Source organism: Narcine bancroftii, chromosome 1 (assembly GCF_036971445.1).
Source record: "Narcine bancroftii isolate sNarBan1 chromosome 1, sNarBan1.hap1, whole genome shotgun sequence".
Lineage (NCBI taxonomy): Eukaryota > Metazoa > Chordata > Chondrichthyes > Torpediniformes > Narcinidae > Narcine > Narcine bancroftii.
Genome location: NC_091469.1, coordinates 218,516,184 through 218,532,788, shown reverse-complemented (window position 1 = coordinate 218,532,788; position 16,605 = coordinate 218,516,184). Strand labels below are relative to the sequence as shown.

General features: G+C 39.0%; 1 protein-coding gene across 1 annotated transcript in view; it reads right to left on the bottom strand.

The window, feature by feature from the left end:
- Positions 1 to 16,605, bottom strand: part of adgrv1 (adhesion G protein-coupled receptor V1) — a 537,083-nt gene that overhangs the window by 242,605 nt on the left and 277,873 nt on the right. The window contains exons 69-72 of the mRNA XM_069918000.1: positions 15,514 to 15,753; positions 11,616 to 11,765; positions 9,392 to 9,859; positions 6,147 to 6,290 (exon numbers count right to left, since the gene is read on the bottom strand). Of these exons, the coding sequence (XP_069774101.1) occupies positions 6,147 to 6,290; positions 9,392 to 9,859; positions 11,616 to 11,765; positions 15,514 to 15,753 (1,002 nt within the window). The remainder of the gene's footprint in view (positions 1 to 6,146; positions 6,291 to 9,391; positions 9,860 to 11,615; positions 11,766 to 15,513; positions 15,754 to 16,605) is intronic.

Genomic DNA, 16,605 nt, shown 5'->3' with positions numbered 1-16,605 from the left:
TATGTTTTTGGGAGGTAATTTGGGGTAGCTTTTAGTGTAGGTCACATACAAACACTTGAAAACAGATCTTATTTTAAATACTGGAGCTCTGCTCATGCTAGACATGTAGGGGCCAACAGCCTTTGCAAAAGCTTTGGAGCATGCCCAAGAGACTTCACTAATGGATTGGTGTTTACAAAAAGGCAATGGATGAAAGAACTTGATGGAGTCGCAGATTGTCTGGAGCTGTTCTAAGAGGGTCATGTGGTTTTGCAAGCAGAGAGAGTCAAACAGGTTTTCTCTCCGAGAGAGAGGGAGAGAGACACACAGAGAGATCAATTCTTCAGTGATACAAACAGTAACAGCAGCTGGGACTGGAACAGGACAAGCTGGCAAGATTGTGGAAAACCCCAATGGAAGATGGGTGTGACTGCTTAGTTCAGCCTGCACTTGTGGTTCATGCAAGAGGAGAGGACTGGCTGTCTAATGTTTCACTTGAAATAAGAGAAACAAAAAGGACCTCTGTGGTGACCTGAAAGAAAGAGGTTATTATCTGGAGAACCCTGAGGGGGCAAGTTTCTTTGGCAAGGCACTGAAATGGCTGATTAAAAGAAGGAATCAGTTGTTAGTGTCCATCGTACAACAAATTTCTCTCTGAAAACCGACAAGAACCTTCCTCAGTGGTAACCATTTACCTTTCAAGCACCAAAGTCCGGTGAACTTTATACATGTTAAATTCAGTGCACACTATAAGAATTGCCAGCAACCAGTGAGCTGGGAGGAATGAAAAGTGAGATTGGTCTGTGAAACAAAGAATTTTTCTGAACTTAAACACACATTACATACATGTGAGCTTAGAATTAGAAAGGAGTTAAGTTAGGTGAGTTAAGTCAATAGTGATAAGTTAAAGTGTGATTCTGTTTCAGGTTTAAAGATAATTAAAATTAATTTTTGTTTAAGTAACCATTTATCTTGGTGAATATCTATTGCTGCTGTGTTTTGGGGTCCTCTCGGCTTGTAGCAATATAAAATAAAAGGTAGTGAGAGGGTAGAATCTTTTCCTATATTAAACATATAACAATTACAGCACAGAAATAGGCCAACTTGGCCCTTCTAGTCCATCCAAAACACTTTATTCCACCTAATCCCACTCACCCATAACTCTCCTTTCCTTTCCCATGCACATACATATCCAACGTCTCCTTAAATGCTTACATCGAGGTCAAAGGAGACCAAGGTGTTTTAAAAAAGATTTGAGGGATTTTGTTTTTTAAAGATAGAGTGGCTGATAATGAGATCACACTGTGTGTGGAGCTGTGGAGTCAGAAGACTAATTCTATATTTAATAGACATTAGCCAGACACTTAAATAGGCTTCTACAATGGACACATGATTAAACAGGCAAAAAAGATCAGCATGGACATGGTGAGCTGAATGGCCTCTTTCTGTTACTGTAGGACAATGTCCTGAAGCTCTTTCTGCAGATGCTGTTTGACCTACTGAGAGTATTATCATTTTATGTTTTTTTTTAATTTCAGATTTCCAGCCACTGTAGTTTATTTTATATCCAATATAGATCTGCATGGAAATAGAGCAAGTAAACTTTGGTACTCTAAACAGAAGGTCAAATATTTCAGGTTTTATTTTCAGTTCATAATCGCCTTGTAATTATCTTTACAAAATGCATGGTTATAATAGGGTGGTCTTTGCACAGTTCTGGAATGGGCATCATCATTCTCCAATATCTCGAGACAGCAAAGAACTAGATTTTACCTGTTTGATTAGATATCTAAAAATAACTTTTTTGGGGGAGGGGGTTTAGTAGTTTATCCACTTCCTTGAAGGATTTTTAAGGTTAATACAACTGTCAATAAGTGATTAGAATTTATAGGACAAAGACCAGTACAGCATAGCAACAGGTCCATCACACCAAATATAATGCCCAGATTAAATTAAAACTCCCCTACATGCACATAATCCATCTTCTTCCGCATACTGCTGCATAATACCCTACTTATTCATGTGTCAATTGAGAAGCTTCTTAAAATGCTCAATCATATTCACGTTTCAGATTTACTGTCAGAGAACATACAACCCTGAGATTCCTTTTTCCCCTGTGGGCGAAGCAGAATTACCACTAATTCCAAAAAAATAAACTGTATGCAGTGTAAACATGTAAACAAGTATATCTGCTTCCACTACTACTCCAAGCAGCCATTCTACATAACAACATTGCCCTGCAACTCTCCTCTCCTCTTCCCCCATTTTAAACACACGTTCTTCACTGTTTTACATTTTTTACCCTGGGTAAAGATCCTGACGTGATGAATATTGAAAGAGTGGAAGTCGAGAAAATGTTTGAAGTAGCGGACCAGGGGCACAGCCTCAGAATAAAAGGACACCCCTTTACAATAGAGGAGACATTTATTCAGCAAGGAGTTGGTGAATATGTGGAATTCAATGCCAGACAGGTATGAGGCCATATCATTGGATATATTTATATTTTTTAAATGATTTTCAATACATTAGAAGTCAAGTCCAGCCATGCTGCCCAATTAATCTACAACCCCATACATTTTGAAGGTTGGGAAAAAAACTGACGCACCCAAGGGAAACCATATAGACAAGGGGAGAACGTATGAACTCCTTGGAGACAGTACCGGATTCAAACCTGGGTTGCTAGTGCTGTTATAGAGTTGTGCTAACCGGGCCACCCAAAACGGAGTTCGATGTGTTTGTGATTAGTAAGTGCATCAAGGATTATGCGGAGAAGGCAGGAGAATGGCGTTGAAAGCAAAATACATTGGCCATGATGTGAATGACAGAGCAGATCTCAATGGACCAAATGGCCTATTTTTGTTCCCAAGTCTTGTGATCTGGCCATCCATCCCATCAACACCTCTCATCAGCTTGTAAACTTCCATCAAGTCTCCCCCTCATCCTCGGACACTCCAGGCAAAACAAATCAAGATTGTCCAACCTCTCCACAGAGCTCATAAGTCTAATCCAGGCAACATCCTGGAACCCTCTTTACTCTTTCGAACTATTTCACATCCTTCCAGTGCTGAGGTGATCAGAATTGTGGATACAGTTCTAAGTACAGCCTAACCAAAGTTATATGGCTGCAACATGACTTCAATACTTTTATATTCAGTGCCCCACCTGATGACCCATGCCATACACCAACTTTACCAACCCTATCAACTTGCATGGCCACTTCCAAAGAAATATGGACCTTTCACATTACTGCTTTTAAAAGTCCTATTATTAACTAATTATTTCCCCCTCAAAGTGCAAAACCTCTTACTTGTGCAGATTAAATCATCTGCCATTTCTCTGCCCATATTTGTAATAATAAGATATTACACACACACACACATACTATGTTGTTTTCCTTTAATGACCTTCTACACTGTCCACAACTCCACCAATCTTTGTGTCATCTCTAAACTTACCAGCTCACCAGTTCCAGTTCTTGATCTATTTCTCACTTGACCATCATTCTTCACCCTAATTAAAGTTTGACCAGGTGAAAAAAAAGTGCTGTCTCAAGAAGTGCTGATTTGTACTAAATTGTATATCTCGATAAAAAATTAAATATTTTGAGTAATGGTACAAGATTTAGCAAATGGATCTCAATTTTACTCACCCCTCAGGAGAACAGGAGGCAAGACGACAACAAGCAGTAAACTTTCACATGACGACCTGATCCAAAATTGCCAAATCACATTGGGCCTTTTTGCCAGGTGGCCATGCCACCTCCAGAGAGCCAGAACTCTCAACCTTTATGCTTACAGACTAGAGTCCTTTGATAGATTGACCAGAAAGCAACTTTAACTCGTGGGTCACACAAAGTTATTGCTGACTTGCTGAAGAGGATTATTCATTTCCTTTTGAAAGTTGTTCAGAAAGAAAACTAATGCCTAGCCTGATGTGAACTGATTCAATTCTCAACTCCAATTCTCCACTTTTCTTAAGCAATACACCTCCATTCCCACCAATCATTTCCAATCAGTTCTGATTGATTTGGAGGACTAGGTGTTACAATCCCTGACGTTTCAGTATTGTTTAGACTGATCCTCTCTTGTTGGTTATCTCAATTACGATGATGGTGGATAAGCACTAAGGGATGTTATCTAGTGTTGGATACATCTTCAGTTGTATTCTCTAGCATCATTGGGTGTTTGTGATAGTACAGATTCTATCACCAATGTGTAAATGTACAGATTGTAGTGTTGGATGACTGTGATAGGCTGAGAGCATAGCCACACCTACTGGCAGGTCTTAAAAGGTTGCTCCTAGCCAGACCAGGTCATTCTGGACTGGTTGACCTACTTGTGATATGCTCCAGTCTTTTAATTAATAAAAGCCTTGGTTTGGATCAACAAGTCTTTGGTTCTTTTGACGCGCTCTAGTGTTTCAAACTTTTAAACATAAGCCACCCTCTTGCCAAGGCAGCTCCACCACAGGCTGATCAGGCCTAGGTGTGTGTCCCATATGCATTTCTCTTGGTGGTCATTTTGGGGTCAAAGATAGAATCCCTCCTTTTCAGCCAGAGTCATTTTCTCTGAGTCATGGAGTGAGTTAATTTCCTTTATGAGGGTCTTCTCTGCAATTCCTATTTCCCTCAGAAACTTGGAGTTGGCCACAAATCCTCTACAAGAGATTTCAACCGGGCACACCTCTAATCTTTAATCGCTCATTAACCACACCTAGCAGTTAAAATTGCAGTGGCCTCAATCAACCAGGACATGGTGAAAGTAATTAATTCTGGCAGCTTTCTAATTGACACCCCCCCCCCCCCACCCGCCCCAGCAATTAAAATGAAATAAAGAGAATTCCTTAAATCTACAAATTCATGGATTTCCTTGTACCTTAAATGGCCACCTTCTTGTTTGAGCAACATCAATTCCTATCTTCCTTGCAGAAGAGAAATTTAACTGGATGTTGTGACAGACCATACAATAATTTATAATAGCACAAATATTAATTGTCATTTATATTACATGGATAAGTCTGGAGTTCTGACATCACAGGAAGGGAAAAGGGAGTAAGCAATGAGAGAGATAATGCAATCTGAAATAACCAACTGCTCTTTTCCAGGTACAACAACTGACCCACTTTGAAGACTACTATTGAAATATGATAAGTGCCAAAAGTGAATATCATGTGTAAATACCAGAAATTGGCAATGTACATGTTTTAACTGTGAGTTACAAACACGGATGAATATGAAATTGGTAAAGCACTAAAATTGAAGAGCAGAAACCCAAAGTGTGTGAGGCCCGACATTAAGATTATTTATGGGCACTAATCACATCTTGCAAGACGGGACATTTTTAAAATCCGCTGTCTCTCGTCTAATCCAAGGGTGAGAGCCTGATTAGAGCAATAAGAGTATCCAAAGGATCCAACTCCCAATCTTGTTGAAATTACTTACCTACCATAAACAGGTAACCAAGTAAAATCAACTCAAAAATGTAATTGAACTATATTGTATATTGCATATTTTATTGAGTGATTTGGGTGGCACGGTTGCCGTAACTGTTAGCACAACTACTTTGCAGCACCAGCGATCAGGACCAGAGTTCAAATCCCACTTTGTTCTGTAAGGAGTTTATATGTTCTCTTTGTGCCTGCATGGGTTTTTCCCAGGGACTCTGGTTTCTTTCCACCATTCAAAGGATACCGGGGATGCAGGTGAATAGGGTGTCATTTGGGCAGCATGGACTCATGGGCCAAAATGGCCTGTTACTGTGCTGTATGTCTAAATTTAAAAAAAAAAATAAAATTCAACAATGCAAGAGACTTTTGTAATTCTTCACTTAAAACCATGATCTTGTAAAGGTGCTATGAACCAAGTATGGTTGGAAAGTAATTTAGCGTACCCAGTCAATTCCCTTCCATCAGAAATAATTCAAGGCAAGGTTATTGACCTGAAACATTAACTGTTTTCCACTGTTGTTGCCTGACCTGTGTGGCCTATTTTGTTATTATTGGATTTTAAAACAAATCTTATTACATCAATTCCACTGCTAATCTCTGCTTGAATTTAAAGGTAAACATTTGAAACGTTTTACATCTTGTCTGAAAAACTTAGAAGCAAAAGTTTGAACAGCAGTAAAGATGTTTCAGTCACAGTATGCACCTATTGAAAGAAAAATTACCTCAGAATTTGCTGCTGCTTCCGGGACAAATATATTGGCGGATTCTGTCCCAATTAACAGTTTGGGAGGAATAGAAGCATTTCCACTCAAAAGGCTCACATTTATTAATTTAACATAAAAAGCTGAATTCAGTCCGAGGAAAGTCTACAAAGTCAAAAATCAAACAGTATTAATCAGCTACTACCCTTAATCTACAAAAAAAAAGGAATTTACAACAGTGAATCAAGATGAAGATTTCTGCAGAAAAGCATTTCATCTTATAATTAGCAGCTGGTTTCACTTACTGTATCTATTTCTTTCAACAGAAGATGAATTTTCAAGAATAAACCTCAATGAACTAGACGTAACCAACATAATTTCCTTCATCCATATTAAAAAATATTTTAGTGAACTTAAATACATCATCTCTCTTATATTAAAGGGGATGCAAGCTGAGACAACTGAATAATTCACTGAAGCTCTTGTCACCATCTTCAGCTAAACGTGTGAGGTAGATGATTTATTTTCCAAATCTAATCTTTGCATAAGCCTGTCATTAGCCTGCAGGTAATGTAAAAACAAATGGTTGAGTACAGTGGATACAGCAAAGCCCATTAGCCTTGACAACACTGCAGTTATAGTGTTCAAGCAATGTACTTCAAAACTAGCCAAGCTCTTCCAATAACTATACACTACAGACATCAATGTGACAAATGAAAAATTGTCCAACTAAAACCTGAACACAAATCTAATCTAGTCAATTCTTGCTCATTTTGGGTTACAGCAGGAACAAGTTGTCTCACATCTCAATGCAGCTGTGGGCCAAACTTATATAAAAAAATAATTCTAGAGTTAAGATGAGAGCATTTTACCTGGTGATTAATCAAGAACCTGAGTTGAAACTTAATAAATGGGGGATTTAAAAGCTATTCATCCACAAGAGTTGCATCACGCTTAAATGTGAGAAAAGGCACCTCAGCTACTGGACGTTGCTGTGGGAGTTGCTTCGGCTGGTGTCCCAAGTCTAACCATCTTCAGTTACTTCACGAGTGTCTTTCACAAGGTCAAGGATGGGCAAATTGTTCATGAATGCAAAAAAGATCAATTTCATTCACTGCTCTTCAAGTGATTAAAAACAGTTCATGTTCAACTTGGGCCCAAGGGATCCTAGGCAATGTAACAAATTGAATCCAAAACTAGCTTTTCAATAGGAGCGAGAAGCTGATGATACAGTGCTGTTTTTGCGATTAGATGCCTCGATTAGTAGTATTCCATAGTGATCAGTGCTGAGATACTGTTATATAGGTGAATGACTTGGTTGTGGATGTCGGTGGCATGATCACCAAGTTCTCAGATGACACTAAGATCGGTGATGTTTACAGCCCCGTTGTCTTGCGTTACAGGGCAATATTGATGTGTTCATGAAATAAGCCAAGAAATAGCTGATCAAGGTGATGCTTTTTGGGAATACTCATGAGGCTAATAAATCCACTGTTGGCCAGAAACATTACTGGACCAGCAACATTAATAAAGTGGCTATAATAGAAAGTTACAGGTAGGGTATTCTGTGCCTCTGACTTGTAAAATCTTTCCATCATCTGTACCAGTACAGTTTAGTGGAATGGAACACTCTTCATCAACTGGGATCAATGCAAGTCCAATAGCATTCAAGAAATGGAAGACGATGTAGCAGAGGAAAAACCCACTTGACTGGAACAGCATCCTTTGTCTTGAACATTCGCTCCCTCCATTCCCACTACAACATTGTTTAGTGTTTGTTGCACCTGTAAATATACTTCAGAAATGTGCCAGGGATTCCACTATGGCACTTCTCAAACCTGTAACCTTTACAGTGAAAATCAATACAACCAGGTACATGAAATTACCAACTCCCCTTGGGTTCCGCTCTATTAACATTGAGCAGTTACATGGAAGTACACTATCATTCATTCATCCATTCAATCAATGGATGTTAGGTGGAACTCCCGACCCAGCCACATAGTGGAATTACCTTCACCTATTTGTTCCAGTATTCGCACCACATGTACCTTATCCAGAGAAGTTTGGGACAGGCAATGAATGCTGACTTTGCCAACGATGCCCACAACTTGGCCTTGACACTTTAATTCTTCCCAAAGTGCACTGCTCTGAACAGATGGCTGTTTGGGTAAAATTACATGTGTTTTTCTGGAACTTAACATCCATCCTGTTGGTTTCCAATATTACAGGGATGAAAATCAACACATCATTAACCTTTTAATTTCTATTTTCAAACTGTCACTGGACTTTAGAAGACAAGACATGGTTAACCTGCGCCACCTATGCAGAGTTATATCTTTGAATACACAAATTTGGCAAAACTTGCAAGTGGAAACACTCCTTGATAAACTGATTATCTGCTCCATGTTGTTCCACAGATGAGAGTGCATTAACTTGCTATGGTCGGCTTGTGCACGCTACTCTGCCTCCGCTGTTTAAATCAAACCATTATTTACAACACAATGTGCAGCAAGGATTCCAGGAACTTTTCACCTTTTCAAATTCTACAGATAAAATGCACGTAAAATCAGCTGACTATGTGCCATCAGCAAAGATTACTTCCTTGAGAAGTGAAGCCAATGTCACTGCAATGTAGGAAAGTTCTCCACTGTGAAGAATACAGGTTCTACCAAAGGAAAATATGGGACAAAATTCCACTGCTTCCACTCAAATGCAAATCAGATGGCATATACTCAAAGCATAGATTTCTGGGTTCATATTACTCCTCACATCAAATGTTTCCCAAACAAAGACTCTTCCAGAGTAGTCTAGTTATTGAAAGTTAGATATGCAGTCAAGGTTGGAATAACTGGAGTAATAATTATGTCTATTGTCTGCAGGACTTCTGACTAATTTCCTTAAGCATTTACTAGATTATTCAAACATCCTGAAGAAATATCTAATTACCTAATTCTTGTCTACACTTCACATATTTGTTGCTGTTTCTTTCAGATCTTCCCAATTTGAGGGGATCCCAATGCATGGTCCAGAGCCCGTGTTTTCTTTACGATTATTTTTCTAAAATGTGGCTGTCAAATTCAGGCAAGGAAATAAACTTCCTGGCATTTTCCCCAATACGTGGAAAGCAGCCAGTGTTTGCTTGCATGCACTTAGATTACGGACATTCTGTCCAACTTTTTTTAGTATAAGTTTTAAATAGTACTTCCCAGACTTAGAACTGTTAAGCCAACAGATCAAGTATATTGTCAATAAGCTGTTGTACTCACCGCATTTGTTATTAGCATTTTGGCAACAGCAAAGCTGGCACCATCTCTGACCAACACAGTTCCCAATAATCCATCTGTTTCCAATTCTTGCCCACGAAACTTGAGCTTGTATTCCACAACCACATCGCCAAACGTCCCACCATGCCTTGTAATGTTAATCTGAAAGTAGCGATTCAAATCACTTTCAACAATTACAATTTGTGCATCTGAGTAGATGGCAAACAAGCCATATGGATCATCATTAGCTGGAACAATAAAACTTGCACAGTCTTTTTCTTCATTCAAATCAGCACCCCCTTCCACAGAAGTCAGCTTAATTGTGTAAACTTCATCTAATTCTGGAACATCATCAGCTAGCAGATGAATGTTTATCTCTGCATTTTGTTGCATATCTAGGATAGTAATTGAGCCCTTGATTGATAAAAAATCTCCTGCCATATCAGAATCACTCCAGAGCTGCCAGTGTACCTGAAATTGAGATACAAAATAATTAAGAACAAAATCCACATAGAGAAAGCGTGTTCAATTATACATTTTTTTGATTCCTTCTGTTTTTCTTTTGCAGTTACAAATAACCCTGATTTGATAAAAAATGCTGTTGAATTATTCAAATGACAAATTAGATTTGATACATAGGAGCAGATTAGTCAGAAGGACATGAAAACCCAACAAATCAAGAATAAAGTCAATTCACTATTATTAAGATGTGCGGAAAATGTAAAGGGCTTAAAAAGTAAGTGTCATGCCTTATATTAATCAGGAAAAGTACATTTATATTTTTAGCAATTTGACATGTTTGCTCCTCAGTTTCCCAGTTATGGCAGAAGGAAATAAAAAAAAATCATGCTTGATTAACCTTTGTGATCATGAAGTGTACAGATTTAGGACAACTCAACAGTGCTTTACTTTCTCTATTTTTATATCATATTAAATGCCACACATTGTTGAGAGAGAGAGAAAGTATACAGTTATAAAATAAGTGGAAAACATGTAAATGACATGAAAGAATAGAAATGATCAAGCAGCTAGTTGGTAGAAAACAGACCAGCATATCTGATTGTTCACCATTCATTGCGAGGTTGAGTCAAATCACCCAAAGTGACACAATTTTAAAATAGATACTTTGGGAATTCTGTCAAGAAACATTTCTTCACACACAAAAGGTCATGGAAATCTGGATCATTCCCTTTTGCACTTAGACTTTTGCTCCAATGAAACAATTCGCTCATCACATTTGGAAGAACATTGGAACATAGCTTGCCAGTTATGCGTGCTTAGTTCCAAAATAAGCAGCTGGTGCATCCCCACTATTCATTGCATGGAGGTAAATAAAAGATTAGATCAGAATACTTGTGTTTCACCCAAACCCTCTGCTTATTTTCAGTTGATGCTGTTTGGAGCTGGTCAACAATAAAGAAAATAATAATGAACATTTGGAAGTGCAAATATTGGCAGGCTGGGATTTTGGAGCAAGGAGCCAGCAAAGTTAAATATAAAGGCCTGAGCATTGCATGCAGAGCATCAGTAAATTATGCACGTGGGTTGGTCTGACATCATCTGGTAGAAATTACTACTGCACGTCAGACTTCCAGGTTCACTCACTGCTGTTTACATTAATCAGAAAATCTGATAATTTACTGGTACATGTTTGAAGCTAAAAAAAATGGAACGAAGATTCTGAGCAGTTTTAAAAAGTGCAATAATGTAGCTAGCCGCTACAAGCTATGGCTCTGCAAAGCCTAAAGCACAGGAAAAGTTATGGCTGTGTGCAGGCTAGCTCAGAAAGAATGACATGAACCCCAGTTGAGTGCAGTTAACACTGAGCTTTATTGGGCTCACAGCACTGCTTTTGTTCTCAAGCTGAGGGGCGTAGTCAAAACCCTCTCAGCGCTGATTGATGTGTCTGTGATCCGCTTTCCCTGATAGGCCAGTTAAGCTCTTTTCGTTGTGGCCATTTGGAGGGCAGCCCTGCGGGTCTCGTGCAGCCTGCAGGATCGTCGCATTCGTCCTTTATTTTTGGGAGGCACCCTGAGGGGGAGCTGCGAAAGGCTGCCACAATAGCATAAATGGATTGGTGATTTTCTTCTGATGAGCATTGAACGTGGCAATATTTTGCCATGCAGGTTCAGAGCAATCCTGTTGTTTCCAATTGTACATTTCTGCGACTTGCAAAATAGTGTTAACACAAACTGTCAAGCAGATCAAAATAATTGTGTAGTCTTACCTTTACATCTCCCATCATTCCTTTAGTCCTTGTTATAAAGAATGTAATATTTAACAGTTCTTCCTGATTAGATGGTTCCAAATATGTCTTTATATGCAAAGACTCTTCATTAAACTGGACTATTCCATTGGGATTTCCAAATTTCTCTATCTAAAGGAATCAGAGTCAGAATTTGTTGTCATAATCAAGTCACGAAATTTGTTGTTTTCTGGCAAACACTCATCTAAACCACTTTACAAAAATAAATTAAATTAGAGCACAAAAAGTCAAAGTAAGGCAATGACTTTGGCTCATTGATTATTCAGGAATCTAATGGCAGTGGGGAAGAAAGTGTCTTTGTCCAACTGTCTCCTCACCTTTCTGCTCCTGTACCTTCTCATCCCCAACTCCCCCACCCCCGATGGTAGGAGAGTGAAGAGGGCGTGGCCTGGGTGGTGGGGGGTCTTTGAGGATAGAGGCTGCTTTCTGAAGACACCCTCTCATGTAGATGTCCTCGCTGGAGTGAAGTCTGGTCTCTGTGATGTTGCAGGCCGTTAACAACTCTCTGGAGTTTTTTTTTTCTGTTCTGAGCATTGGCCCCTCCATACCAGATATTAATGCAACCAGCCAGAATGCTCTCCACGGTACACTTGCAGAAGTTTTCATGAGTCTTCCACAACATACCAAATCTCCTCAAACACCTCACAAAGTACAGCCACTGGTGAGCCTTCTTGATGGCATCAACATGGAGGCTCCAGGACAGATCCTCGGAGATGTTGACACCCAGGATAATAAAAAGCAGTTGAAATTTTACAAGTGAAGAAATTCAATTAACTTTTCAAAAATCTATTTACTTTCTTTGAATTCTAATTCACCTCAACATACACAAGTTCTAATGGGATATGGGCAAACGTCAAAAAAAATGCTAATGGAATGAAATATCAGCCAAGATCTTTTTTTATTGATATCTGCACCCAAAACTCGGCCACTCCAATTCTATTCCACTCCCCTAAAGAGAAAATATCAACAGGCTGAATTTAAAAAAAATAAGGTATCTGCAAAACTTTTTATGGCTACTGATAGAATGAGAGCAGCATGAAGGACACACTACATTGCAGTACAATAATATTGGTAAGCCCTGACAAAATGTCTGTGTTGATGTAATGGAAAGGCAGCATTCACCAACTAGTGGCGCTGCTGAGCTCATGATTGGAGGCCACACTACCTGCCAATCAAGGTGAAATGCTCACCACCCCCAGCCATCAAGGTGACCCTTGCAATTGGCCCACCTAAATCATCAGGTGCTACAGTCCAGACAGCCTGCCCAGACCTTCACCTAATTGGCCCAGGTGAATCATCTCAGCTAGCCCCTGCACTTAGCTTTGAGCCATTGGCCACAGCAGCCAACGGGGCCCAGCCTGCCCCAAGTGATTGGCCCCCCAGTACTGTCTGCAGAACTATAAAAGACCATGTGCACCTTTGTTCTGCCTCTTTGGACTCCTCGTGGCACATGAGTAGCACCTTTCACACTGGGTTGGGGTGAGTCTTGAGGCCAGGTAGCAAGAATCATGTCCATACCAGTCAAGGGGTGGGGGCACGTAGTATCACCTTGATCCTGACTGTTAAATGTGTGTATTCATGTAATTTCCCCCAGTCTTCTGTTGGTTTCTCCCCTGTTATCCAAAGTGTTAATTTACCCCTTGCATATTATGTGTGTTGAGGTTTGCCTAACATATTGACCCTGTTGTCCCGTTTGCATCCCCAAAATAAATGTGTGCTTTGTACCTCAATGTTGGTCTGGTTTTCGTGTGGGACCCACACGAACCCAAACAACAGCTGAAAACAGAGTTTTTCTTCCCACAAACTAAAGGGAAAGGATTAGAGGGAGTTTCAAGCAAACAAGATAGCACCTTCCTCGCAATTCATTCAAGACCACACCAGCTAGCTGCCCATTCGCTCCCATCATGACAAATCACTCTGGAAGTTGGAAAGGGGGGAATTGGGGTTCAAGATAAACAAAGTAAATTTTGAAATATTAAAAAAAAGAGATTATTTTGTGGGTGTCACACTCCTACAGCCCATAGAGCTGATATCTCACAGCTACTGTGGCCAGAGTTCAATCCTGATCTTTGGTTTTATGTGGACTTTGCCACATTCTCCCTGTGGCCATGTGTTACTTCCTTTATCCCAACATTGACTGATGGTTAAGTGGCCACGATAAATTACCATTAGTTTCGCTTTTTTGAAAAATTTAGAGATACAGCAGAGTTACAGGCCTTTCTGGACCATGAACCCATGTCACCTAAACACACCCATGTGATCAATTAACCTACTAACATCTTTTGGAGCGCAGGATGAAACCAGAACACCTGGAGAAAACTGGAGTGGGCACAGGGAGAAGGAACAAATATCTTACACACAGCGGCGGATTCAAACTGTGGTGCACTGTTGAACAGAAATAAACACACAAAACAAAGTCTGTCCTACAGGCTTTATTCGACATAAACTTCCACAGAGCTGGCTGTGAGAATGCTGTTGCAAGCTCTGAGACTGTCTTTGAAGGTCCGGCTCTAGCTTATATCCCGGAGGGTGATTGACCAAGTGGGGCTTGGTCCATTCAGGTCGCCTGATTGACACCCGGCCAGGTGTTGCCTTGTCCCCCGTGCTCTTCTGCAGGGATAAAGGTCGTCCCCTGCAGTAGGCTGGTGGTATACCACCACACAAACCCAACTCACTGATGCTGTAATAAGAGTAGAATCTGGGTGGGGTGGGTGGGTGGAATTGTTGGGACTCTGGGCAGAATTAAATGAGATTACTGTGGAATAGGTGTGAAAGAGACCCTGATGGAGACAAAGTCAGTGGGCCTGTTTGCATGATGAATGACACCTGAGTTTTACATTCAGGATAATTATAATTGTATTCCGTAGAGCTTCTGAATGTTCATTGAAACATATGCAAAGCAGAACAATGATCTTATTGTTTTAACAAAGAAGACAGCTCAGAATTTTTTGTCTAGAAAATGGACTTCACCCTGATTGGTGTGATAAACCAGTTCTTTTTTTTTAGCATTAATAGCCAACAAACAGACACCAAATGTGCCGATAAAAATTCTTTTAAAACACAACAAGTACAATTTATGCCTGCCGAGATTGCAGCTTCCATGCCCTTGCTGTTAGAAGTCATAAGAAGCAAATCATTCTCTTAAAAACTTCATTCATGACACACCTACTTTAAAAACAGCTGGGAGAGTGGTGGTCACACTATCCAATCATGGCAATTATCCTCACAGTTTGCTGTGAATTGCCCAATCCCACTGTGACCTCATGCTCATTTTTCAAGGAGAAGTCACAACAAATGTGTCAGACGCATGATCTTGTAGGTCTGCGGTGATGACCAGGATACCCAATTTAACCAGATAGGCATATGCAGACAGCCAGCCATCGATGTCCAGGTAGGACCTGCGATGAGGTTTGTCTCTCATTTTAATGGTAATTGTCCATGATCATCATGAGTTGCAAATTATTCCTTTAACTTCTGTCAGTAAGACAGACAAGTGTCAGACCATCAAGTGTACAATTGACAGCGGAAAAGACTAAATAACATTAACAGAAAGTGTTTGATTTAATTTCTCACTAAAAATAATTGCAAGGTGGCAAACTGGAAAAATGGATTTAAATATCAAAAATGAATATGAAAGCGTTCAATTATCTGGCCGGTATATTTCGTGAATGTTTTTCTGACTATTAACATAGAGCTTTCATTTAAAAAAAAACTATTTCAGGAGGATTCTTAGACTTTCTTTTTGCAAAGATCAGACAATTCAAATAAAACATAGCAGCTACATTGTATAAATGCCAACTCAATACGATAATCAGCATAATTTCAGTTCAAACAATATTTTGTCTGCATAGCTACTTACTGTCAAGAAGACTCTCCCAGTTCTATGGTTGATTTCAGCCTCACCAATGTCCAAGTTAAGCTGGATGATAAAAGTCTCTTGAATTTCAATTTCTCCATGTGGTAAGATGTTCAGTTCAATGATTCTGTTCCCAACCTCGCCATCTCTAAAATAAAATGTTCCATTCACAGGATCACTTATGTCTGTGTTGGATGATGGTAAGATTGTTTCTGAGTTTGGACCCAAAATGTTCCATTTTATCTATTAGAGGAAAAAAAATCAATTGTTACAAGATTACAGAAATAAGCAGACTGAAAATGTTGGCAGGAATCATTTCTGACAGCCCAACTTCTGATGAGTCCAGCAGCAGGTATTTTGACGTTTTATACTTGATGTTCGCGTAATATTCCAAATTTCTTTCAATTATCCAAAAAAAATTACCTAGCCAAAATGAAATGAGAAGCCCTTTCCCAGTTGCAGAAAGGATTCAAATTCATCTGATGCACAGAAGCATTATTAACAGCATGAGTATTTCGGTTTCATTTATTTTTTTTTAAACTTTATTTATTCGTTCAAAAAACAAATGATATATGACATATACAGCAATTAAACATGAACATGAACATTTTTATATATATATATATAAAAAAAGAAAAAAAAAATCGCCCCCCTCCCTTCAGCCAACAGTCCGAAGGAGAGCCATGAAAAAAGAAAAAAGAAAGGATATTAAAAAAAGTTAAATATACATATTAAAATCTAATCAATATAAATTGAAATGTAAATATTCCAAGTATAACAGCCACTTATTAATAAAAAAATTATTATCATCTGAAACATATGTAATTTTTTCCATTATTAAATAATATTTCATCTCATTATGCCATCTATTAATGTCAATCATATTAGTATCTTTCCACATACTAGCAATACATTTTTTCGCTATGGATAAAGCTAAATATACAAAAGCAAGCTGAAACTTATTTAATCCCAAACCTTTCAGAGGTTGCATACTACCCAATAAAAATACTGTTGGATCCAAAACTATTTTAATCTTATACAAATATTCTAAAAATGATTGAATTTTCTTCCAAAAAGATTGTATATGTATACATG